Here is a 27,718-nt window from a genome sequence, read left to right as displayed (position 1 = left end):
TATCACTATGTTGCTAGGCACCAGGCTGCAGTGCACTGGCATGATCTCGGCTCACTGCAACCTCCACCTCTCTGCTTCAAGCAATTCTCCTGATTCAGCCTCTCGAGTAGCTGGGACTACAGGCGTGAGCCACCACACCCAGCCAATTTTTGTATTTTTAGTAGAGATGGGGTTTTACCATGTTGGCCAGGATGGTCTCGATCTCTTGACCTCGTGATCTGTCCACCTCAGCCTCCCAAAGTGCTGAGATTACAGGCGTGAGCCACCGCAGCTAGCCCAGAGTTATGGTTTATTAGCAGGAAAAGATTGAATTGGTTAATCAATGTTAATAGGACCATTAGAAAGCTACATGGAAAAAAAGTCAATTTAAATGCTCATTTACTCACTCACCATTTCCCGATAAATGAGAAAGTAATTTGAGATAGAATTAAATCCAAAAATTGGAAGCAGGATTTTGCTTCCACACATGCAGGATTTCATCACCACAAAAACTCTTTAATGCTAGCCGCTTACAGTCACACCCATAAAAGAAATCATACAGATTGTGACCTTTTGAGATTGGCTGTTTTTTCCCATGCAGCCTAACGCTTTTGAGATGCACTCAAGTCATTGTGTGTGTCAATGGTTTGTTCCTCTGCACTGTCCAGCAGAACTAGTTGTAAGGATGAGCCACAGACTGCCAAACCGTTCAACTATTCATGGATTTATTGCTGTTTCCAATGTTTGGAAAAGCCATTTTCTTTTTCCTTTGTGGGTTTATTGACATTTTTTTGAATTCCACTTTAATTCATCTGTAGTGCTTTTGAGTGTACCTCTTTGTATAGCTTTTTTGTTATTTAATAAATGCTATGGAGAATAGATACATATTCAAGAAAGGGAATATGATATTGATAAGGAACAAAAGAAAAGATAGAGTTATAAATGCCATAAATTTATTCAACACACAAATTTTATACATTTCCAATGATCTTCCCTTCTTTCTCTTACTGTCCTCTCTCAGTAAGTCTGTTCTTCGTTTCTGAAGAAGTTCACCTGATGAGGTCCATAAGTTCCTGTTTTCAAGCATTTCCTTGTTGAGACTCTAAATAGTAAAAGAAAAGGGAGAAATATTAAGGAAATTTTGTGACCTATCTAAGAATAATTCTTTATATTTCAGTTATAAATATTTGAACTTAGTAACTTTTAATGATAGGGATGTTCTCCATTTTTTTGTATTTAAAAATAGAGAAGCAAAGGTTTCATGGCAAATTCTGTGTCAAAGATGAACACTGTCAATCAGCCTAAAGGAAGGTCTTACAGATCACACCTTTCATGCTGTGCTATATGCATAATTACAGTGACAAATTTCTTGACTTTAACTAGTGTACACTTAGAAATATCCTAGAAAGGCTATTGGTGATGAATTTATCACCACTGGGTATAGAATGGAAACCACATATTAGATAATTTAGCTTTTATATGTGGCAAATTCTTGGATTCATCTTCAAATAAGTCACCCAAGACACCAGTAATTCTATTTAACTTGCATTTTTTTCTGATAAATTCTATAATACATTTGATGTAGTTCAATTTATATATGGTACATCAGGGGATTTTAGGATTTGGAAAGAATACATTCATCACAAGAAGCAGCTGTATGCAGAGAACTGAGATACTTATTTATTTTGAAGTTGGGATTAGACTTTACTGTTTAACTGAAATGCTTATTTAGTTTCTTTCAATTGGAGTTAGTTTGAACCATTTATACTTTACCAGCACTGCAAGGGGCATTGTATTCTTCAAAGGTGAATTCATCTGAAACACAGAAATTATTGGACAGAAAGAGTGAAGACATTCAGGCATAAGCACCTAAGATGTGAATTGTAAATAAACTGTGTAAGCTAAGAAAGAAAGTAGAAAGCCTCACTATAGAGCCAATAAAAATGACTTCTCTATTAAGCTGTTTGGGATTGGTGGGAGGAAACTAAAGAAAATCTGGCTTGGGAACAGAATTGAGAGGCAGGGTACATGGTGGTGTGCCTGAGTGTAGTTGCAGGACTCTGTAGATACTGCCTTTTTGCAGCTGCGTTTTTCTCATTGGAATTGCACCTTCCTCTCTGAACCTTTCCTTAATGAAAGAAGAAAAGTTTTAGCACTACCATCGTGCTACAATGCTGGTAACTTTCTAGCTCAAAGCTGTGAGTAAATGAAAGTATTTCCTGATATATTACAAAGTTCCCCAAATTTTGTGAGCCAAATCAAAGCACAAGTCAAAAGCAGATTAAATTTTAGATCTCATGTCACACATCAGCACTGAGACATGTTTCTTCAGTTATTGTACTCTTCTTATCTTTTTGGAATAATTCAGCCCAGGACAAATAACTTTATAGGGAAATTTAGATAGAGTGGACCCTCTCATTGCCTTATGGTCAATGTATAAGAATGACTCTAAGACTTGTTTGCAGCGGACATGAGAGGTTAATATACAAGAGCATGATTATCCAGTGCCCACAAACTCACTTTTTTCCCCAGTGAAAGATTGTGAAGTTTTGCATTTAGTTAAGGTAATCCTTTACTAGGATAGTAGTTTTTTTTTTTTCATTTCAAAGCTTAGCATGTCTGAATCTCACTCACCTGTCTCATAATAATCATAGACTTTTACCATAGCTGGTTTTAAATTCTTTACTTGCATATCTTGTTCCACCAAGAAGGAAAAATGCCGGTTTTGATTGGTTAGCTGGAGAGGCAGGAAAACAATTGGAATCAAAGATTAACTTAGTATCTAATTACTGTCCTCTCTTCATAGGATATAATGAAACCCTGTAGTTATGCTGTACATCTATACCAAAACCTATGAAAAGAAAGCAGAATTCTGTGACCTGCATAACATACTCAGTAATAGATTAAAAAAGGACAAAAGAGACAATTTTGTAGACAGCCAAATGTAATAAATCAAGCCTGTTGACAGTCCAAGCTTCATTTCTTTTTATAGCCACTTTGTCCTCTCCCACCTGTATGTGAACAGCACCATTTGGAATCTGTTATGGTTTGTTAGAACCTCTAGTTGTTATTTCAGATCTAGCAGAGTCACAGAAAATCTTACCTTTTCAAAGTAGATTAGGACATGGTTGGTGCTCACTTCGGTCCTCTGAATCTGAGGCTGTGTCTGGAGCTGTTGATCGAGAGGATAAGCCGGAAATATGGAATGAGAAAATTTTATACTGGCAGCAGTTTTCAGGTATTTATGATCTAAACAGCTTCTCGGAGCATCCAAATGGATAATTTTGATTTCTTCAAGAATGATAATGGTAATAACAATAGTAATACTTATAGAACTTTAATTCTCTATATATGCTATAAGTATATATGCAGATATGTATGCGATATATATATGCATGTATACACACATATATCCTTTTCTCTTCTTATATAAATCTGGAAAATAATTCAATACCATTCCATATAGCTAGGTGTCTTGGGCCTGTTGGAACATTATTTATCATGTTTCTGACTTATGCCCTATACTTGACACCATGTAACCAAGGCACCCTATTAAAATGATAGAGATGCCTACTAGAGAAGCAATTTTGAGGGAAAACATCTCTTGAAAAGTCCATCAATAAAGTCAAATTGACGACAAATGCCAGCATTTATCATGATTTTACTATTGCAAGGGATCCAGGGATTACCTGTTTAACTGATTGTTTTATAGGAATGAAGCCTGATACCATCTTCACATCAACAATGACCATGTTGGAGCTGGGTCGGTCCCCAGTATAACTATAAAATCAAAGCATAGGAATGAGGGATTCAAACAAAATTTTTTGGGATTCATTCAAGACAAACTCTCTCTTTACCTTTTATTTCTAACACTAAGTTACTACATCTGCTGTATCTGTTTCTGTTATGGTTGTTTGGAAAAACCATCACTTTAAGCTCACACTCATCAGATATTGTAATATCATATTCTTAATGTGAAGGCTTTTCCAAAAAAGTTTCTTGTTGATAAGCACTGCAAGAATTCCATATTCATTATGTGTGGCTTTGGATAGTGGAGTTTGCCCACATAAGAAAATCAATTTCTCCATATTCTATTAGGTTGGTGCAAAAGGTCTGGTCATGATCTAGGAGTTACCTAATGTTGATGTGAATCTGGAACTTTCTGCGAGCATCCACTCCATCACAATTCTTGGGGAGCGTATTAACCTGCAGAGTGAAGGGTTCTTTCTCTTTTTTCTTGGGTAGGATGTTATATCTCAGGGATGTCTAAAACAAGTGAAAAAAATCCTTCATTTTTTGCACTCAAATTGTCTCATAATCTGTTCCAGATGATTCATACATCCCTTTAGCACACATTTCTTTTTCTTATTTTGAAATTCAAATATAACTCTTGAGACTTTCTCTCCCATTTGCAGCATATCCTAAATCCCAGTCTCACCTGGAGGTACACACATCCTGACCCTGACACAGTTGTGGTGTACTCCCCTGGAACCTTTGGCAGCTGGACCTCCTGCAGCAGCAGGCGGTTGGCAGCATCCACTTGGAATTCTTTAGAGAACGTATCTGAAGATTTGACAGTAACCAAAGCTGTTTTCTCACTGTTGGTGAAAGTTGCTTTTCCATATTCAGAGAGGGCTTGAAGAGCCACCACTGTATCCTGTAAAAACAATGGGTATAGAAATCACAGGAGAGGAAAGCAACAAACTCACACTGGATGTAAATCACAACAACACTATTAGTTTTCAGAATTATTTAGTCATAAACACAGTCAACTAACTCTATTTCAGTTCAGTTCAATCTGGTTAGTAATGACAAATTATTCTAGGTACTTTGAAGGTAAATTTATACAAAGTTTCATCATTCAGCTAGTTTACAATAAATATATGGAGATAAGACTCAGATATTTGATGCAAGCCCAGGCTATTTCAATAATTTATAAATTTATGCAACCACATTTGTTATAAAAGTTCAGAAAAGAGAGAAGAAAGTATGGGTTAGGACAGTAAGAGAAGACTGAAGGAGGTGAGAAATAGGGTTATCTCTGACTAGTGAGCAGGGCATCACTAGACAGAAGAGCAGCATCAGGGTGGGGGTTGCTCTACGTGAAGTCATGTAAACTGCAGTGAGCCAATTCTGGAAAAAGCAAAGGGATCTGCCTCATCAGATTGGTGCACTCGTGTTTACTGGGGAGAGAAAATATTTTAGATAAAATACTAGATAATTTTAGGCTTTGGGTGAAAAAGAAGACTTACTTTCTAAGGGAAGTAATCCCATGAAGACATTGCTTTGTCAAGACAAACCTACCTGTGTGGTTGGGGGTCCACTAAAGAGTTCAGAAAGGAGAGAATATAAAGAGGACAGAGCAGTAATCCATGTATAAGATAGTAAGACCAAAACTTGTCTGCCAATGGAGGGATGGAGAAGGTGTGAATTAGAAATATGAACTATTCTGTTATTCAACTCCTAGGGGATGATTGTGTCTTCATATTTGTTAATATATTTATGTTTCCTTCTAGAGTCTCCCCACAGACCTGAGTGGAGGAGAAGCCCCCATGGGGGTTTTGCTGCTTGGTAATCCACTTCACAATACGTGATGCCACAGACAGGTCCTCTGAAGATGGGGCAGGCTGGTCAGTAACATAGGCAAGGAGCACATAAGATGCCATCTCCACTTCCACAGAGGGAGCCCGGAATTGAGAATAGAGTGTCTCATCTTCTTGAAGTTTCCCAGGATGTTGCCAGTGGATTGAATCCTCTTTGACATGGAAAAGGGTAGAATTTTAACTTAAAGAATGGTTTCAAAATCTAATCCATGAGTGATGATTATAATTATGGTTCATCTAATAAATTGACCTTTCATTTTAATGAAGTGAAAGCATTAAATAAAATGAAAGCATTAGTCACCATCAAATAAATCTTTGTCCAGAAAGTAAAGTCTCAGAGAATATAACATTGAGTCTGTGTGTCTGTTACATGTGTGTGCTATTAGAAGCTGGGACTGTAGAGTCTATACTGTGTGGATTACTAAAATGATCCATGTTATCCAGTCTTAGATCAATGATAATTATTCTCACTGTCACTAAATTAAGGTAGCATGATAGGCATGAGCTCAGTAGAGGTATCCTCCCTTCTTCTGGTCACTGGTGGTTGTTAGAAGTAAACTTTGCAGTAGCAGCTCTTACCTTCTTTCACAGCCTCTCTGTTTAATGATTCAAGCAGCTCTCTTCGCTTGACCTGGTTTCCTGCTAGGGCAAAGGCATAGGCCAATAATGCTTTGGTGTAGACGAGACTTCCTTGGGCCTCTGTGGTGGATCTCCAGGCCGTTTCAAGGCAGAATAGGGCCCTACTGACACTTGGGCTCTATGAAGAAGACGAAAGGCTATTGTAAAATAGCAGAACCAGGTGAATGACCTTCCCCAGGCTAACTGTAGATTAAAAACCCTAATGCGCCTGTGTAACCTCACAGTTCTGACCAGAGAGGAGTTTCCTCTGCTGCTTCCAAAAGGATCTGGTCCTTTACATTCCAGTGAAATATGCCAAAATTAAATTCCATAAATATCACAATTAATTTCCCTCAGGGATCCATCATATCATAATTTTGTTCTTTACATGTGTGAAGGTGGTACAGAGGATGTGTGTGAACATACCGTGGCAGGCAGTGTCATCTCCAGCAGAGCTATGGTGATGTAGGCAGAGAGTGTCACCTCATCGTCCACCCCACCCTGTAGGGATCAGAGGCAGAGAGACTCAAACACTTCAACAGCCATGAGGCAGCATCTGCTAAAACATCCTTTCCTTTTGACATCTTCACTAGATGATTTCGTGTCTTGTGCTAGAATGTTGATTTTCTCCTCTTCCTCCTCTACCCTAAAATTCTCACTTTTTTATTTTTTGGAAACAGAGTCTCATTCGACATGTTGTCAGGCACCAGGCTGGAGTGCAGTGGCACAATCTTGGCTCACTGCAACCTCTGCATCCTGGGTTCAAGCAATTCTCCTGCCTCAGCCTCCCGAGTAGCTGAGACTACAGGCCCATGCCACCATGCTCAGCTAATTTTTGTATTTTTAGTAGAGATGGGGTTTTACCATGTTGGCCAGGATGATCTCAATCTCTTGACCTCATGATCTGCCCGCCTTGGCCTCCCAAAGTGCTGGGATTACAGACTTGAGCCATCATGCCCCACCCTCACTTTTTATAATGTGGAGTTTGGAGTTTTTTTGAACACTATTTTCATTTAATATAAAACTGTTAAGGTACTGCTAGATTTCAGGAGATTTAGAGTCCAGCATTCTTCCTGAAATCTATGTCAGTAAGACTGGAGGACTCAATTCAGATGTTGTTTCCTCCCACATATCACTATCTTCAGGGACAGAACAGAGATAGAGAAGGCATCACCATAATAGCGTTGTTCAGCAGTGATCCAGAGCGTTGGAAACAGCCATTTTCCTTTTGTCTCTCTGAGAGCCACATGAAGGCATCCCTGAGGTGTGAGTCATCCACAAAGATGTACGCTCGGGCTTGAGCAAAGGACTTGAGCACAAATGCAGTGAGCCTGTTCAGCAAAACAGAGATGCAGACGTGAGGACCACCTCACTTCCACACCACCTCACTTCCACAGCTGACTTTGTCTACTGCCTCCAGACATTGTTCTTCACAATTAAGCAGAGAAGATCACTGGGAGGAATTGATGAGAAAATAGTATATAAGAGATGAATACACTCTAGTCCAGCAAACATCTCAATATCTTTTATTACCTCTCAATTTTATTGATTTCTCTGAGTTGATAATTTTTAAATTTTTTGTTATGGAACATTTGTTGGCGCCTCCAAGCCTCCCCACCACCAAAACTGCATTTCCAGAATGACTTGTTCTGATTTTCCTGCTTCACAGACTCCTCTGTCCTTTCCCTTCTCTCCTTCTTTAATGTAGTGTGGGAGCTTCTTCCTCTATCATTTTATACAATTACATTTTCTGCCTCATATTTCCATTTAGAAGATCCTCATTTCACCACGTTCAGCTGTGTTATCACAGCAGGCGAGCTTTCAGAGATGTCATGGTGAGATTACCCAACAGGAATGATACATAAAGCATATGTGTTATTTAAAGACTAACAATTTCCAGTCCAGTCTATCATCGATAGGCATTTGGGTTGGTTCCAGGTCTTTGCTATTGTAAACAGTGCTGCAATGAACATTCGTGTGCATGTGTCCTTATAGTAGAACGATTTATAGTCCTTTGGATATATACCCAGTAATGGGATTGCTGGGTCAAAACATATACACCATGGAATATTATGCAGCAATCAAAAACGATGAGTTTGTGTCCTTTGTAGGGACATGGATGAATCTGGAGAACATCATTCTCAGCAAACTGACACAAGATCAGAAAATGAAATACCGCATGTTCTCACTCATAGGTCGGTGATGAAGAATGAGAACACATGGACACAGGGAGGGGAGCACTACACACTGGGGTCTATTGGGGGGAAAAGGGGAGGGACAGTCGGGGTGGGGGAGCTGGGGAGGGATAGCAGGGGGAGAAATGCCAGATGTGGGTGAAGGGGAGAAAGACAGCAAATCACACTACCATGTGTATACCTATGCAACTATCTTGCATGTCCTGCACATGTACCCCAAAACTTAAAATGCAATAAAAAGGAAAAAAAAAGACTAACAATTTTCCACACAAACTCCAGGTATTAGAGAATAGCGATTTCTAGAATCCTGGAACATCATGGATCTAGAGAGAGCATAGGGAAAGAATAATCTTACCAAGTGTTTCCCTCGCTTCTACCATCATGGTCCCCAAAGGTGCTGTAGGAACCATCTGTGTGCTTATAATTCAATTGCCTTTGGTACCCTGAAGAGGAAGTGTTCGCAGAGTTATTAAAATGGCAAAGACATTGGAGGATTGTTAAGCTTTTTTTCTCAGTGCTGTTAGGAATAACAGGGTAACTAATATTTAATTAAAATTCTCCCAACCCCCAATCACAGGCTTGCTGATACTATTGAATTTTCTACTTGTATATTGGGCCATTTTATTGAAATTCACAATGACTATCAAATCTTAATGATCTTAATGAAAGAGATGTTGATTTTAGTTCACCATAAAATGTTTAAGAGATAAAGTAAGGCTCTTCCTTTTGAGGTAACATCTCACCACTGATGAGGTAGTTGATCGCTTCGGCCTTGATTTCCTCTGTCAGCTGTCGTGTTGTACTCAGATAGTTCAGAACATAAATGTTGGGAACAAAAAGGACCATATTCTGCTCTCCACAACCATAGGGCATCTGGAGAAGGTTCTGAAGGTTTTGTACCACAGAGCCTAGTATATCACCTGTGGAATAAAAGTTGAAAAGAAATCAGAGATGGTTGGTATTGGGCTAGGAAAACAGATTGTTAGCTGACTGAGAGGCCAAATGATCTATATGGGGAAGGACGAGAAGACTCTAAAAAGTGAAAAACAAAAATATGGAGGGAAACAGAAGGTGATAGGTGATCTGTCTTTTCTCATGCTCTACATGCCTGGTAAAACTCAACCACAACCATTTTCAAATTGACTAGGAAGCATTAGCACCTAGCAAATTGCTTGAAGATGAGGTCCCAGAGAAGCAACCCTTTCCTTTTAGAGTATATCAAGGCATAATATGTAGAACAATATATATTCAACCCCCCTTCCAACTGTAACATAGTATAACCCCTGGCTTAGTGTTTTCTCTCAATTCACTGCCCATTGTCAGAGACCTCATTAATCATGGTTGGCGAGGCCCATGCACTAGAATTATAGAACTAGACAGCTGCTTCCCTTGGGCTGAAAGACTCACCCAAAACTGAATATGTTGCCCTGGGAGATCCTTCAACCACATTTGAAGGAACATTCAGTGACACCTTTTCAGATACTCCAGTATCTAATGAAAGAAGACAAACACATGTAAAGGAGGGGAAAATGAGAGAAATGCTCTATTTTTCTCATGAATCATTTTTCTGTCCATCATCTAGATCCAACCTTTTATTTTCCTTGTTCATTATTTAACATCTTCTTCTTTTTTTTTGAGATGAAGTCTCACTCTATCACCCAGGCTGGAGTGCAGTGGCACGATCTTGGCTCACTGCAAACCTCTGCCTCCCAGGTTCAGGCAATTCTCATGCCTCAGCCTCCTGAGTAGCTGGGATTACAGGCATGTGCCACCAAGCCCAGCTAATTTTTGTATTTTTAGTGGAGTGTGGGTGTGGATGCTTATAAACATCCACAGGCTGGTCTCAAACTCCTGACCTCGTGATCCACCCACCTTGGCCTTGCAAAGTGCTGGGATTAAAGGCATGAGCCTGGCCTTTTTTTTTGAGACAGAGTCTCGCTCTGTTACCCAGGCTGAAGTACAGTGCCATGATCTCACTGCAACCTCTGCTTCTCAGGTTCAAATGATTCTTGTGCCTCAGTCACCTGAGTATCTGGGATTACAGGTATGTACTACCATGCCTGGCTAATTTTTGCATTTTTTGTAGAGAGGGGTTTGGCCCAGCTGGTCTTGAACTTCTGGCCTAAAGCGATTTGCCCACCTCCATCTCCCAACGTGCTGGAATTACAGGTGTGAGCCATCGTGCCTGGTTCAGTTATATATAATTTATTTGAAGCAATCAAGTTTCCCTGAAAACCATGATTCATCTCTCAGTGAAGTTCATATTCATCATATACATTTATGCTAAATTTCTATGGCTTTTCTTCTAGGCAGATACTTGTGGTATACATATTTCCTTCTCTTCATGATGTATGTTAATTCCTACTACTGTTAGTGCTTTTCAAGAATTACATTCCTTCCATTCATTTGTATTTAGTATATGCTATGTACAAGGTTCTGTTTTAAGTACAATGATACTGAAACTTTCAAAACAAATTTCCTGGCCTCCTGGAGATTTCATTTTTAGGGGAGGAGTGAGATAAAGAAGCAAGAGTATATTTAGTATGCTAGATGTTGGTAAGTGTTTTAGAGAAAATTAAAGCAGGGTAAATATTTCTATGGTGAGCTAGTAAAACAAGGCAGGTCAGGAAGTGCAGGATGTGGGGAGGAGCTCCCTATGGAAAACCTCATTGATAAACACTCCTATATGAGCAGAGACTCTAAGTAAGTCAGGGAGCCCAGATTTACTGAAGCCTGGGAGAAGATACTTCCAGGAAAAAGGAACAAAAAGTAAAAGGATTCCAGAGAATGAAGCATGCTGGTTGTATTCCAACAGGAAGAAGGAGGTCAGTGTGGCCGGCACGGGGTGAGCAAAGGAGAGATTAAGAAGATGTGAAGTCATGGGGTAGCAAGGGTTTCTAAGTGGCATTAAAAACTGAGACTTCAACTTTGGGGGATATGGAAGATTTCTGAAAGGGTAGAGAAGAGGAGGGACACGATCTAACACATGCTTTAAAGGATCCCTCTTGCTGAAGGAGAATAAGAAGAGATGATCAGTAGACCAGTTAGAAAGCTATTGAGAGCCTGCAAGTGAAGGACTAAAGCAGTAGAGATGGAGAGGAGGGGGCAGATTCTGGATACAATTTGAGGGTGGAATCGACTAGATTTGTGCATGGATTGGGTAGGGAGTATAAGGAGAACTCAGTAAAGAAGAACTCCGAAGGTTTCTCCCCACCAAGTAGAAGAATGGATTTTTCATCATCTGAGATTAAGGAAATTGAGGGAGGATCTGGTTTGTGAGGATGAGCAGATACTCAGTTTTAAACTTGCTAATTTTGATATGCCTGTGAGACCTAGAAGGCTGTAAGTGGAGAGGAGTGGGCAGTTGAATACAGGAGTTTGAGTTCAGGAAAAAGGTGGGAATCATAGTTGTAAATTTTGGACACTAGTACATAGTTGTTATTAATGCCATTGACTAGATGGTTTTATCCAGGGCTCCTCATGTAGAGAAGAGAGATCTGCAGACTGGTCCCTATCCACAAGATGATTGAAGATGTCACAGAGTTGAATTTTTAATGATCTCTTAAATAAATTTTCAAAAGTGTTAGCTTTTCCCATTCTCTTTCAATATAGTGGTATTTTTTATATTGTTATGTTAATAATATTAGTAACATATTAGTTTTCTATACAAGTTAGTGACCTGGAGTTCCTTTTAAAATAACTTAAGTAAAAACATGAGTACATTTAAACCATTAATTGAATAATAAATCATACTAATGTCACACAGATATTTCAGTATTTTGAACACAGTTTAGGAAAACATTTGAGAAACACAGATATATTAGAAAGAACTGTGTCCTGAGGTCAACAGCCTTAGTCCTTATTATTAAGCAAGAGGTTTTCAGCTTCTTAGAAAGTCTTTCATATTCTCTATGCTCACTTCTTTATTCTTAAAATTTGATAATAATACTTTATCCTGAAAAGCACTGTCTGTTTATTCCCCTAAGAAAATTCATCCTTTCATCAGGACAATGGTTTTCATCAAATGTCCTTAGATTTGGAGGAGGGTAAGAGTTTTTTTCTCTCTCTCAGGAAAAAGCATGTCCCCAAAAGACATTCCACAACTATATACTCTGGCAAGTTACTTAACATGAAAATTTTCTCTATTTATTACACTTACCTGATACGCAGAGCAGCATGTTGAAAGTTTCCTCCTTGGCTATTCCTTCAGGCTTTATATTGACAACAAAAATAAAAAAGTAAAGCAATACTGAATTTACAGTAGAAAAATTAAACACTTGAAAGCAAAGGAGGAAATGTTGGTGAAAAATTGGATTGTAGATCTGTCCACATTCTTGGGAATGAAATGTTACTGTCAGATCATATTAGATAATACCATATGCAATAATAAGGCCTCTGAGACTCACAGAGAGTAAACTCACGTACCTCAACTAGTAAGGGCTTGACTACAGTGTCCTTTGGTGCATGTCTTGGGACGTCAGTCACCTGATTGTCACACATTTCCTGCAAATGCACGGCTTCTGCGGTAGCCGTGAAATTCACCTGTCCTGGGGAATAAAGTTCTCAAGGAGTTAAACGGTAATTCTATATTGAACTGTTTATTCTTTTTAAGTTTCCTCAATGTATCCAGTGGTTGGCTCCCTCTTGATTAGTATTAAAGGAGGAGAAAAAGCATGTATTGGGGTCAGTGCAGAAAACAAATTATCTGAGCACACAAAGTGGAATTTGCTAATAGCATTACTACTCACCCAGTGACTTTGGGGTCACAGTCCAAGACATGGTTTTCCGTCCATTTCTACAGACACAGTGATGTTCTTCATTCTTCTCTACTGGGACAGCCAGGAAATCGGAAGAGACCTCCAGCTGCACAATGACCTGTCCCCCACACCCAACCACAAGTTTGTGAAGAGACACAGAACAGGGTGAACACTGGGGAAGACGCTGGGAGGGACAATGTCTGTCAGTCCAAAGGTGCTGAGAAGCTGTGCAAACATGGTCAACTCTATCAGACACCTTGTTGTTTAGGTGTCTGAAATAAGAAAACTGAAAAACTGACAGGAATTAGGATAAGTGTTTAGGGTTTAGCCCTGTGCCAACGGAAGAAAGAGATGTTTTCTTTAGTCAGAGTGAAAAACATGAAGCAATCAGCTGGACATAATGTCTGAATTTAGGAATACACAGATATAGGAGCCTGAATGAATATAACCTTACCACCTTGGACCTGTCAGGTACCTTTGCTCTTAGTATCAGGTCTATTCCAAAATTAGGATATATCATATGCAGTTCTGATTTCCTGGGTTACCTAGGAGACCTGGTAATGAAAGGTGACCATCTTCTACTCTCATTCACTTCCAGAGAAGTGCCCTTACCCGAATACAAAAGGCCAAGTGGTTAAACACAGTGGCTTTGAGTGTGAAGGCTTCTCCTCGCACCACAGAATAAGGGAGGGTGAGGTCTACGAAGAAAGGCTGGAAGACTTGAAGAGACACAGTAGGAGAGAGGCCAAGGCCTGTGGTTCCAGACAAGCAGAATGCGCTGGCCTTCCACTCTGTGATGGTGTCAGGGACCTGCATCGCCAGCTCACTTCCACCTGATGAGCTAGTGAAGGAGCAGAGAAGAGGACTGTGAGCAAGTCTTTTGTTTTTTTTTTTTTTTTTTTAACACAAACTTTGGCTGATCCTGGAACATGATGACTCAGTAACTAGTCTGGGAAACGCTAAACCTATCTAAGCGTTGGTGCTCCTAGTGAGGTCTTTAAGTGTTTCCCTTCCTCCCTTCTTTCCTCCCTCCCTCACTTTCTTCTTTTCTTCTTTCCTACATTCTTGCCTTCCTTTTGTTCTTTCTTTCAATCTCCCTCCCCTCCCCTTCCCTTTCCTTTATTTAAGAGTGATAGTAACATCCTATTTCTACTATTTTAGATATCTATAGACCAAATTAGGAAAAAATTATCACTGTTTATTATGAGATAAACAAACTGTACACCTCAATATTTACCAGAAAAAAGCAGAACAGAACTAAAAGAATCAGGAATCAAGGATACCATCAGCCATACACAAGGATTCAAACCCTCTCCTAAACTAAATTCCAGGCAACACACAACTTACTCAACTACCACCAAATTCCAGATCCAGGTCTCAGGGAAGTACTTCCGGACTATCTCTTTCACTTGCACTCTCTGAGGTTCTTCATCGAACGTTTGGTACATAATTTCTGGTTCTGATCATGGAAGACAACACACAGGCCCCAGTGTGAACCTCATTTTTATCATCAATTTCTTATAGCTGCCTTTTTTCTCAAGCAGAACTAGGTCATATTATTGGAACAATTTAACCTTGCAGCTTGTTATTTTGTTCACTTTACTATAGAAAGGCTAACCCTATTTTTCTTCAAATAGAATCTAGAGCTAAATATATTGTTCTTTATAAATAAAAATAAATGAACTGTACACGTACCTCCTGAATCTAAAATAAAAGTTGACTTAAAAAAGCAAATGTAGCTCTAAGATGGTTATTCAACTGGTGAAGGGAAGAATAAAGAGTAATTTAATACACAAAATATTGCTCTTACACTGAAATTATGGTCACCTCTTCCATTTGCAGTGAGAATAAAACAAGATGAATGGATCTTAGCCAATCAAGATGATTTCAGGAATGATTTTTTGTTTGTTTCAACATTGAATGAATATGGAGACATAAACAATAAGCAAGAGGATAAGGTAAAGTATGTGGTTTAGACAATGGGAGTCAAGAATGAAAAGACAATCAACTTTAGATAGGCTGGACAAGACTTCACCAAAGCAGAGCCTAAGGTGATCACTGGTGCATTGGAAGCAGAGGCGAATAGGAAGGCATTCCCAGGAAAGGACCGCACAAAAATATACACAAAGGTGGAAGGGTGCTTCATGGGGGGTGAAGAACTTTCTTCTCTAGGATTGTTTCTCTTGTAAGGAAATATCTTTAATGACTCCTCTGTTTTCAACTAGAACATTACTCCTTGCCTTCCCAGCCAATGAATCTGCTGTATTAAAATGTGTTTATTTTTTAACACTTTTTACTGCCATCCTCATTTTTTATTAAAAAGTAAACTTAGCAGACATTCAAGCATGCAGAGAAAAATTTCTCTAGGCCTGATGACAGTAGAAAAGAATTTTGAAAGTTAGGCCCTTTTCAACTTCTCCTCATTTCCAGGTATACTTGAAACACACTAGGAGACTAGGCAGCAATAGAGTATCTGCCAAAAGTTGAATTACTCCCTTTTGTTCAATATTACAAAACTCACTTCAATTTTCATAAGAAGATATGAGAGAGACCATTAATATCCATATGGGCCTTCCCATTTCTCAGCCTGCTTTGCATTTAAAGCAGGAACATGGGCAGAAGTGATGTATACCATTCCTGGTCCTCGCTGTAAGAGTCACATGCCACCTCCTTCCCCATCGGTGTGACCCTGAAAGCCACATTGGTGATGGCAGAGTCACCAGAGGAAAGCAACTGGTTCTCTCTGATTCACTGTTTGCCAGGGAGCTGTTCTGGAGAGTGTCTGAACTTAAAAGTAGATTTTCTATGAGCAAAAATCAAACTATTATATGCTTACCCACTGAGATGTAGGAGTTTGTCTGTTACTGCAATTTAATCTAATTCTGACTAATTCAGGTATTGAATCCACCATAGATAAGGAAGATCTAAAATGCCAAGACTATTAAAGGCAAAAACAAAAAGGTAGTTGATATTGATGTCAGAGAGAAAATAACAATAATTGCTTAAAATCCTATATTTGAGGAAAAAAATATTATTTTAGGTTAACTTACCTAAAATTGCTGCAGTCTCAAGATGCAATACTTAGAAAAATAGCTTTTTATCTTAAACCAACCCAATAAAGCACCATTTTCTTCTATTCTGTCAGACAAATAAATCGCACCCTTACCTCTTCTTGAGCCTTCTTGATATGGACACAAATGTGACTTATGGATTTTTGAGTTGGTGAAAATATCTAATCCTATGGACTGAAAAAAAAATAATTGTTAAAGCATAGTGGCAATCCAATCTTGAGACTAAATAATTGATTGAATTTGTACTGTACTTTCGCTATTATTTTATATATAGTTTCTAGGCAGATTATGAAAACTATACATGAGGAGAGCTATTTATAAATTTGACAATTACACATAATGAGGAGAGCTATTTATAAAAAGTCATAGAGGGTCACGTTCATTGAGCTAGTGTGTGAATAGGATTTGGAATTCAAACCCATTTCTGATTCTTATTGCTAAATATTGTCTGGTATACTTAATACTCCTTAATTACTTTTTTTGCCTCCATAAAACTGAGTATCTTAGACTTAGATGTTTCCTTCTCTTTTTTTCCTCCATGAAACAGGTACCTGTGTCTATGTATGCATACACAGAGCTCTCCTTAAGCTTTTATTACAAGAGAGTATTTTTTGCTTGTTTCTTGTTATTTTAAATTGAAGTCTTGCATATTGGAGGTCATTCTTTTCAGTCTTCGTAAACTCTGTTTTGTTTATGTTTTATCAGAAGATATGGCTTTTCCTGAATGTCTACACTCCACTCATTCCTGTGGTCCTTTCCTCTTTTTTCTCAGTTTCTTTTAATTGTCTCAGATGCCTGCATCTAAAGCCCATGTTCAGATGCCCCCAGTTGTCTAGAGTCCACCGGTTTCCATCTTCCCTCTTCTTCAGTATTAGTCACAGATAAATATTATTCGCTATTTTATCTCAGAGTATTTGGGAAACTGTGGGACTCTTGAGCATAGTTGTCAGGGGGGTTGTGATACACAACAGAAAGAAATAAACCAGAAATAAATGTTCAGTGATAAAACAGCTAGTTAAAGTAAGAAGTGTTCTTTCCATCCTTCTACCACCCGATTAAAGAAATAAACCAGAAATAAATGTTCAGTGATGAAACAGCTAGTTAATAAACTAAGAAGTGTTCTTTCCATCCTTCTACCACCCAATTTACGTTTCTGGAAGGTCCAGAAGGAGAGATTTAAATTGCTTTCAGCTAAGCTGTAGACCTCTATCAGATGAATGATCTGTCTTTCTGAAGGTATGATAAAAGTTCTTAGTGCTGTTTGATAGTGATAAGATTTAATTTCATAACCTGGATAATTCTCACCAGTTATAGTTAATACTAGAGAATTACATTTTTAAGACATTCTAACATTTCTAATACAAGTTTCGTTAATCTTTTTTTTTTTTTGAGATGGAGTTTCGCTCTTGTTACCCAGGCTGGAGTGCAATGGCACGATCTCGGCTCACTGCAACCTCCGCCTCCTGGGTTCAGGCAATTCTCCTGCCTCAGCCTCCTGAGCAGCGGGGACTACAGGCATGCACCACCATGCCCAGCTAATTCCTTGCACCTTCAGCAGAGATGGGGTTTCACCATGTTGACCAGGATGGTCTCGATCTCTTGACCTCATGATCCACCCGTCTTGGCCTCCCAAAGTGGTTAATCTTTTTTTAATGAAAGAAAACTTTAAGTTTTCCTGGAATTTTATTGCCCTGTGAGGACTAAAGTTTTGCACTTTATGCATTCAATCCCGAATTCGTTCAACAAGTGTTTTTTGTGCAAATGCTGAAATGATGGTCACCAGCATGGTGCTCACCTTTCCAAGGGTGTCAGACATGTGTCTGACATATGGAAAATATTTTGTTTTGGTTTTCTCACATATTGGAATCCCCGAGTCACTAAGAGGGCAATATGATGGTAGTAAGTAGCTTTGGGATCCATTTGGTGAAGGTTTGCAGCCTAAAAGTAAACCACCTGCTGTTTAAAGTGGTAGAGAAATTCATGTGTGAACATCTGTGTGTCCACAAAGCTCTCTGTCTCTGAGATTCCTATATTTTTCTGTTACTGATTGCTTTGTTGGAGGGAGGAAAGAAAAAATCCTAGAGCTTAGACCCCATTGTTTCTCCACCTTAACAGAGGCATAGAAATCCATTTTTGTTATGTTTTTAGGAAAAAGAATTACCTTGAAGATACTGTAAAGTTCATACCAATCCAGGACCCGCTCTGTTACGCGAAACGTTCTCTTAAGAGTTATGCCTTTTTCATCGAGACAATCTTCACCATAGTCAACCCCAGGAATTCCAACTCTAAAGGTATGTGAAGAACTCTTTACTGGTAGCAAATCATAGACCTGCAACATTGAGAGAGCAAAGAAAATCTTTTTCTTTTGAACAAATTTTAAAATGTGATAATCAAACACTGCATGTTCTCACTCATAGGCGGGTGTTAACAATGAGAACACATGAACACAGGGAGGGGAGCATCACACACTGGGGTCTGTTGGGGGGGCTAGGGGAGGGGTAGCAGGGCGTGAGGAGGTTGGGAAGGGATACTATGGGAAGAAATGCCAGATATAGGTGACGGAGGGATGGAGGCAGCAAACCACATTGCCGTGTATGTACCTATGTAACAATCCTGCATGATCTGCCTATGTACCCCAGAATCTAAAGTACAATTAAAAAAATTTTTTTAAATTAAAAATGCCTGCTTAAGTTGAAAAAAAAAGTGATAATGTCCCAGAGGGGATTTAAAAGATTACGGTGTTTATTTAACATTCCCATGCTTACATGATGCAAAGCAACACAGAGACTCATGGAGTGATATCAAAGGTCATGGATCCTAATTCTTTTTGTTGTACAAAAGAAAGTAATACATAGAGAGCTGAAATGAATCGGTCAAAATCTCCAAATTCACGTTGGTTGAGTAAAAATAAAACTGTCTCTATTTCCCAGAAAAAAATGCCTACTTTTAAAAGAACATAGAAAATGTGGACATCACAGAGACATGTAATGAAAGAACAAAAGCCACTCACAGCCCCCACCTAAAACAATCCCTATAAATACTTGTTTCATTTCCTTTTTCCATTTCATGTGGCTAATGCTGTACCAAGTTTTCTTTTTAGTCTATTATGTTAGGACCAAGTTTAGCTTAAGAAAAATTGAGGTGCAGGGACAATGGAGAAATAATTCGATTCCATTTTGCTTTTGCCCAGAGCCTAGTGTAAGGCCACCTGCTCAGGTATACAGTGTTCGGGCCATTAAACACATGTGCAGACCTTCTGATCTGGCTTCTGTCACCTGTCATCTGTGCTACTGTAGTAACCTCTTAACTGTTCTTGTGCTTTCATTCTTGCTCACATACTTTTAGCAGCAAACATGATCTTTTCAATAGATTCATCTCAATTGTCCACTCTCCTGCATAAATTTCCTCATTGGTTCACTATTGCACTTACTATCAACTCCAAATTCCACACCAAGTAAACAGAGCTTGCCATAATCTTCCCAGTTTTCCATCCTACCTGCAGCCTCTATCATCCTCCCCTCTCACTGCTACGTATTAGGTGATTACATTTTCCTTTACAGTACACTCCAAATTCATTCTGACTCAAATCCTTTGGCATGCTGCTTCCATTTATTGGTAAGTCTGCTTTGGACTCTATACTATTCTCCAATGTAAAAATTTTAAAATTGCTCAACGATTTCAAAAATTTCTCACCACCTTTATTCTTGATATCAATATTCTGTTTATTCTTTTTATAGTATTTATAAAAATCTGGAATTTTTATGTTTATATGTTTTTGTTGCTTGCTTGTTTTTATATCTCACAAGATTATAAATCTGCACTGGTAAAAGAACAAATCTGGATTGTCCATCATTAGTAATCCTGCTCTCAAAAACAATGTCCATCTTATAGTCAAGATGCAATAAATATTTCTTTTTTTTTACATGCAATACTTCTATTTTAGACATGCGAGGAAAGCTATTTCAGAATCTACTAATGTAAAGCAAGCAGGTGTATACAGATAGCCAAAGAAGCAACATTTTGTTACAGCTTAGCCCAAGGCATCCAACACAAACAGGCATGAGACAATGCATAGTTATGTAGCGTTAAAACCAGATGAATAACATATTGTGGGGCAGGAGGAGGAATGGAGAGGGAAAATGGAAATGAAAGACCAACGTGTTTCAATGCTTCCAATGTACGGTGCTAAATTTCCCATTTGATAGCACATCCAGGTGCTTCAAATGTAGTGCATTACAGTAAGAATGTTAAGAATGGAAAATCTTATCTGTATACCTGCCTAATGCTAAGTGTGGTCAAAATACATTTTCTTACAGCTTCTTTCAGTGGTAAATCAGTTTGAACATCTTGTGAAGTTATTGTTTAATAAGTTACTTAACTCAGGCTTTATGCTCTCTAGATATAAACAATGAGTTGTTTTCCTTTTGTAATAAAGTATGCAGCAAGTTTTATTAAGATAATATGCAATAGTTATCAATATTAAAGGTTTTAAAATTCAGAAATATAATGCCACAGTTAACAAAGCATTAAGTATTTAAATAAGGACTTAATATATTAGAATGCCATCACTAGTAAAATATAAATATTTAGGTATTAAAACTGAATATTAGAATTTTTGAACTATATAAACTCAGGATTAATGCTTTGAAAGAGTTTTTGTTAAGCAACAGATATTGCAGAACAGACTTTTCAGACATAGCTCTCTAATAAGTTCTTAAAGGGATCGTTTGATATTATATAGCACAAGTGTGATTCAATAAATGTGGCACTACAAAATTTCCTCAGACTGAATGTTTTAACCTTAAATATATAATAGCATGAATTAATTTTAGTTTCTTGTATTATTTTCACATATACTTTTATGTGATGCTTTAGAACCCATTAGCTCATATAGATTGTAAGATAATCACACAAAATAGTTTCTTTTTTTAACCTCAATATTTGAAGACCAAACCATACTGTGTATTACGGTACTGCTCATTTCAACCTAGCACTTCAGCTATATTTTCTTTGGTAAGTATTTTAACAATTGTCATATTTTCCTCTTGTAAGATTAATCATAGGTGGTTCATTAACGATATGTATGTGTTTAAAATTTTATATTACTCAAAAAACTTCTAGGTCATATTTTATCAAGATGAAATAAAATCAGTTTCAGAGAGGAATGAGCTGTATCAAGATCACGTATAGAAAGAAAATAAAACAGAAAAGTTTGGAATGTGGACAGGAAAAAAATGCAATAATAAAAGTACTAGTTCTAAAATATTCTACTATAATTATACAAGATAATAAATCACCATGCTGAGGATATTTTCTTTCATATGTATATCAGCATTCTATTTCCTCTGTGAAATTCTGCATACTCGATGGGTAGTCATTTAGTACACAGGGACATTAAAATATTCATGACGTGGCTCCTGCAGTAGATCGGCCTGCTCAATTGCTTTAAGGACATTTTTCTTGGATGTTTCCTGAACTTCCCCTCCCAAAAAAAACTCATCCAAAATAAAATAATCCTTCTCAAAATTAAAGATGATATCTAGTTCACAGACACTGCCAAAATACTTGTCAAGTAATTCCACATAATGATGAATTATTTCCAGAGTAATTAGTTCATTGTCCTGATCCTCAATAGCACAGCAAAAATACAGACTTGCATATCTTTTGTAAACAATGTTCAGATCTCGCCACTCAAGGAAGCTGCAAATTTTAGGTTTCAGTGCTAAAACGGTCTGAACAAGTTCTCTGGTGATCTTTTTCTTCTCTTTGTCTGATAATGGGACATACCATTTTTGCAGTCGAAGCTTTCCCTGACGACTAAAAAGCAGCATAAACTGCATGGCGGCCGCGGGCCGCGGGCGCTGCGGAGCTTAGCCGGCAGCGGCGGCTAAAGGGGAAGCCCCTGTCGCCTTGCTGAGGAAGAGAAGCCGTGGTGCTGTGGGGAGGGGACCCGGCTTGCAATAAATATTACTTAAGTAAATAAGTGAACCAAGAAACCAGCAAAATATAGGGCTGTTCTGAAAGTGCTTCATTGCAAGAGACATTTTTAAAGACAAGATTGAATGGAAATTCTCTTTTGTCCACACTTAAAACCAGTGAGTCAGTGCCTGGATTTTCAGAAAAGCATAAAAATTTTGCATAATTACTTGAAGTTATATTAGTGGTGGGTTGGGAAGTGGACTTAAAAGAAAAGAAATTAGAATCAAATTCCTCCTTTAAAATGTATTGTTTTTATCATCAATGTCTTATAGCTGCCTTATTTCTCAAGTGGAATAAGGTCATATGCTCAGGGAATGTTTATTATTGGAACAATTTAACCTACCAGCTTGTTATTTTGTTCACTTTTCTGTGGAAAGGCTAACCTTATTTTTAACATATTGTAGTTATATTTTCTTCATTCATAATATTAAAGTAATAATTCCCATCTAAAATAATTATTATTCATTTACTCACTCATTAAAAAATGTGTTGATAATTTGATGCACATAAGATTATCTGTGGGGCAGGATGGATAGAGTCAAGATCTATCAGTATGCTATCTTCAAGAGACCCATCTCATGTGCAAAGACACATATATGCTCAAAATAAAGGGATGGTGGAAAATTTACCAACCATATAGAAAACAGAAAAAAGCAGAGGTCACAATCCTAGTTTCTTTTTCTTTCTTTCTTTTTTTTTTTTTGAGATGGAGTTTTCACTCTTGTTGCTCAGTCTGGAGTGTAATGGTGTGATCTCAGCTCACTGCAACCTCTGCATCCCAGGATCAAGAGATTCTCCCGCCTCAACCTCCCAAGTAGCTGATATTACAGGCATGCACCACCATGCCCTGCTAATTCTGTATTTTCAGTAGAGATGGGGTTTCTCCATGTTGGTCAGGCTGGTCTTGAATTACCGACCTCAGGTAATTCACCCGCGTTGGCTTCCCAAAGTAACTTTGGAAGTGAGTCACCATACCAGGCCCCTAGTTTCTAACAAAACAAACTTCAAACCAAAAAAGGTGAAAAAAGACAAAGAAGGGCATTACATAATGGCAAGGGGTTCAATGCAACAAGAAGAGCTAACTATCTTAAATACATATGCACCCAGTACAGGAGCACCCAGCTTCATACAGCAAGTTCTCAGAGAATTACGAGGAGCCAGTCTCCCCCACAGTAATAGTGGGAGATTTTAACAAAGGTATTACAGGTCCTGAATATCTTTGTTGATTTTGTGTCTTGATGAACTGCCTAATATTGATGACAATATTGATGGAAATATTTACCAACAATATTAGGCAGTTCATCAAGACACAAAATCAACAAAGATACTCAGGACATGAACTAAGCTCTGGATCAAGTGGATAGATATCTCTGGAACTCTCTTCAGTTCTTTTCAGTTCTTTTGCATTTGCTGAGGAGTGTTTTAATTCCAATTATGTGATCAGTTTTAGAGAAAATGTTATGTGGTGATGAGAATATATATACTATATATATTAAATAGAATATTGTATATAATATATAATTATAATTATATGTAATATATAATATATAATTATAATTATATGTAATATATAATATATAAACATAATATAATATATAATGTAATATATAGTATATAATATATAGTATAACAATATATATTTAATAATACAATACATAAATAATATATAATTATGTCATATATAAAATATTTTTGTATTATATGTACTATATAGTCATCATATAATATATATTCTTTTCATTACCACATAGCACTTTCTCTAAAATTGATCACATAATTGGAAGTAAAACACTCTTCAGCAAATGCAAAAGAACTGAAATTGTAACAATCAGTCTGTCAGACCACAATGCAATCAAATTAGAACTCAAGATTAAGAAACTTGCTCAAAACCACACAACATGGAAATTAAATAACCTGCTCCTGAATGACTCCTGGGTAAATAATGAAATTAAGGCAGAAATCAAGAAGTTCTTTGAGACTAATAAGAGCAAAGAGACAACATACCAGAATCTCTGGGATGCAGCTGAAGCAGTGTTAAGAGGGAAATTTTAACATTAAATGCCCATATCAAAAAGCTAGAGAGATCTCAAATCAGCAACCTAACATCACAACTAAAGGAACAAGAGAACCAAGAGCAAACCAATCCCAATGCTAGCAGAAAATAAGAAATAACAAAGTTCAGAGATGAACTGAAGGAGATGGAGACACAAAAACCCTTCCAAAAAGTCAGTGAATTCACCACCAACCCCACAGAAATGCAAACAACCAGTAGAGAATACTAAAAACACCTCTATGCACATGAACATAAAATCTGGAAAAAATGGATAAATTCCTGAACACATACACCCTCCCAAGACTGAACCAGGAAGAAGTTGAATCCCTGAATAAACCAATAAAGATTTCAGAAACTGAGGCATTAACAAAAACCTACCAACCGAAATTCGAGGACTAGACAAATTCATAAATGATTTTTACCAGAGGTACAAAGAAGAGCTGATACCACTTCTTATGAAAGCATTCCAAGAGACTGAAAAGGTGGGACTCCTCCCTAACTCCTTTTGTGAGGCCAGCATTGTCCTGATACTAAAACCTGGCAAAGATACAACAAAAAAAGAAAACCAAGCCAACGTCCCTGTTGTACATCGAAGCAAAAATCCTCGATAAAATGCTGGCAAACTGAATCCAGCAGCACATCAAAAGCTTATCCATCACAATTATGTTGGCTTCATCCCTAGGATGCAAGGTTGGTTTAACATATGCAAATCAAGAAACGCAATTCAGCACATAAACAGAACTAAAGACAAAGTCACATGATTATCTCAATAGACTCAGAAATAGCCTAAAATAAAATTCAGTTAAAAATTCTCTTTGCGTTAAAAATTCTCAATGAACTAGGTATTGAAGGAATACACCTCAAAATAATAAGAGCCATTTATGACAAACCCACAGCCAATATCACACAAAATGGGCAAAAGCAGGAAGCATTCCCACGGAAAACCTGCACAAGACAAGGATGCCCTCTCTCACTGCTCCTATTGAACACAGTATTTGAATTTCTGAGTAGGTCAATCAGGCAAACAAAAGAAATAAAGCATATTCAAACAGGAAGAGAGGAAGTCATATTATCTTTGTTCACAGATTACATGATCCTCAATCTAGAAAACCCCATCATTTCTGCCCAAAAGCTTCTTAGGTTGATATGCAACTTCAGCAAAGTCTCAGACACAAATTCAATGTGCAAAATCACTAGCATTCATTCCTATATACCAACAATAGACAAGCAGAGCCAAATCATGAACGAACTCCCATTCACAATTGCTACGAAGAGCATAAAATACCTAGAAATAGAGCTAACAAGAAAAGTGAAGAACCTCTTCAAGGAGAACTACAAACCACTGTTCAAGAATTCATAGAGGACACAAACAAATGGAAAAATATTTTATGCTCATAAATAAGAAGAATCAATATCATAAAACTGCCCATGCTGACCAAAGAAATTTATAAATTTAATGCTATTCTTATTAAACTACCATTGACAACTTTCACAGAATTAGAAAAAGCTATTTTAAAAATCACATGAAACAAAAAGAGAGCCCAAATAGCCAAGACAATCCTAAGCATAAAGAACAAAGATTGAAGCATCATGCTACCTGACTTCAAATTGTACTACAAGTCTACAGTAGCAAAAACAGCAGAGTCCTGGTACAAGAACAGACACATAAACCAATGCAACAGAACAGAGGACTCAGAAATACGACAACGGGGAAAGGATTCCCTATTTAGTAAATCCTTCTGGGAGTGCTCGCTAGCTGTATGCAGAAAATTGAAACTGAAACACTTTCTTACACCTTATATAAAAACTAACTGAAGATAGATTAAAGACTTAAATGTAAAACCCAAAACTATAAAAACCCTAGAAGAAAATCTGGCCACACCATTTAGGACATAGGCATGAGCAAAGATTTTATAGCAAAATCTCCAAAAGCAGAAACAAAAAAAATTGACAAATGAGACTTCATTAAACTAAAGAGCTTCTTCACAGCCAAAGAAACTATCATCAGAGCGAACAGACAGCCTACAGATTGAGAGAAGATATTTGCAATCTATTCATTTGACAAAGATCAAACATCCAGCTTCTAGAAGAAACTTAAATTTACAAGAAAAAAACCAGCCCTTTTAAAAAGTGCGCAAAGGACATGCGCAGACAATTCTCAAAGAAGATATTCATGCAGCCAAAAACGTATGACAAAAAGCTCAATCTTACTGATCATTAGAGAAATGCAAATCAAAACCACAATGAAATACCATCTCGCAGCAGCCAGAACGGTGATTATTAAAAAGTCAAAAAAAACAGATGCTGGTGAGGTTGGGGAGAAAAAGGCACATTTTTACAGTGTTGGTGGGAGTGCAAATTAATTCAACCATTGTAGAAGACAATGTGGCGATTCCTCAAAGATCTAGAAGCAGAAATACCATTTGACTCACAATCTCATTTCTGGGTATATACCCAAAGGAATATAAATTATTCTATTATAAATGTTCATTGCATCACTATTTACAATAGAGAAGATATGGAATCAACCTAAATATCCATCAGTGATAGACTGCATAAAGAAAATGAGGTACATATATTGGAATACTACGCAGCCATAAAAAATGAGATTATGTCCTTTGCAGGGACATAGATGGACCTGGAAGCCATTATCCTCAGCAAACTAATGCAGGAATGGAAAATCAAACACTGAATGTTCTCACTTATAAGTGGGAGCTGAATGCTGAGAACACATGGAGCAGACAACAACACACTCTGGAGCCTGTTGGGGCAGCGGCAGGGGGAGGGAGAGCAGAAGAAGAACAGCTAATAGATGCTGGGCTTAATACCTAGGTGATGGATTGATCTGCGCTGCAAACCTCCAACTATGGCAAACGTTTACTTATATAAAAAACCTGTACATCTGGCATATGTATCACAGAACTCAAAAGTTAAAAAAACAAAAAATTCTGTGCCGGGCATGAAGGTTGTTTTGGCAAGCAAGATTGCTCCATCAACGAGAATATAACAGAATACAGCGAGATAAAATACGTAAATTACTTCATGCAATTTATGCTTGCTGTGGAATTACACTATGCCTGTCACACTGAAGAACTTGCTTTTTGTAAACATTTTTGGAACATCTAACTTCCAAAAATGATCTTATCATGTAAGCATTTCATGATCCCCAAGGTTGAAATGGGACTCACAGATTCAGGTGAGAGTTCAGCTTTAGGCTTCATTAGCAGCACACTCTGGTCTACAGCACGGAGGGCACAGAGGGAGAAGGGGGTGGCTGTCACCTTCAGGCGGTTTTCTGAGGCTGGTAGGCTCTGAGCTGAGGAGAATCTCAAATTTACCTGTAAAGAGAACATGATTAAAGCAGACAGTTTTATAATTATTACAGTAACCAGCCCTTCTTCTACTCCAGAGTAAGAGTAGGCTTTTCTATACTTTCTCTTTATTCATCTCAGAGCAGAATTAA

At 37.8% G+C, this 27,718-nt stretch overlaps 1 protein-coding gene and 1 pseudogene across 1 annotated transcript; both read right to left on the bottom strand.

Moving 5' to 3' along the window:
• Positions 1-910: 910 nt before the first annotated feature.
• LOC100392340 (pregnancy zone protein-like) lies at positions 911-27,718 on the bottom strand. The gene is made up of 22 exons (XM_002752296.6): positions 27,444-27,718; positions 18,385-18,552; positions 16,319-16,397; positions 14,500-14,611; positions 13,765-13,993; positions 13,144-13,270; positions 12,821-12,942; positions 12,555-12,606; positions 9,803-9,886; positions 9,139-9,315; positions 8,751-8,838; positions 7,375-7,531; positions 6,627-6,701; positions 6,162-6,339; positions 5,511-5,734; positions 4,418-4,636; positions 4,115-4,245; positions 3,669-3,759; positions 3,083-3,151; positions 2,614-2,716; positions 1,753-1,794; positions 911-1,081 (listed from the first exon to the last, which is right to left on the bottom strand). Exons 1-22 carry the CDS (start codon positions 27,606-27,608, stop codon positions 1,059-1,061), a joined length of 2,715 nt encoding a protein of 904 aa, XP_002752342.6. The 5' UTR covers positions 27,609-27,718; the 3' UTR covers positions 911-1,058.
• LOC103795163 (AP-1 complex subunit sigma-2 pseudogene) lies at positions 21,503-22,179 on the bottom strand (annotated as a pseudogene).

Source organism: Callithrix jacchus, chromosome 9 (genome assembly GCF_049354715.1).
Source record: "Callithrix jacchus isolate 240 chromosome 9, calJac240_pri, whole genome shotgun sequence".
Classification (NCBI taxonomy): domain Eukaryota; kingdom Metazoa; phylum Chordata; class Mammalia; order Primates; family Cebidae; genus Callithrix; species Callithrix jacchus.
Note: the sequence above shows the minus strand (reverse complement) of the source record. Positions and strands in the feature narration are given on the sequence as shown.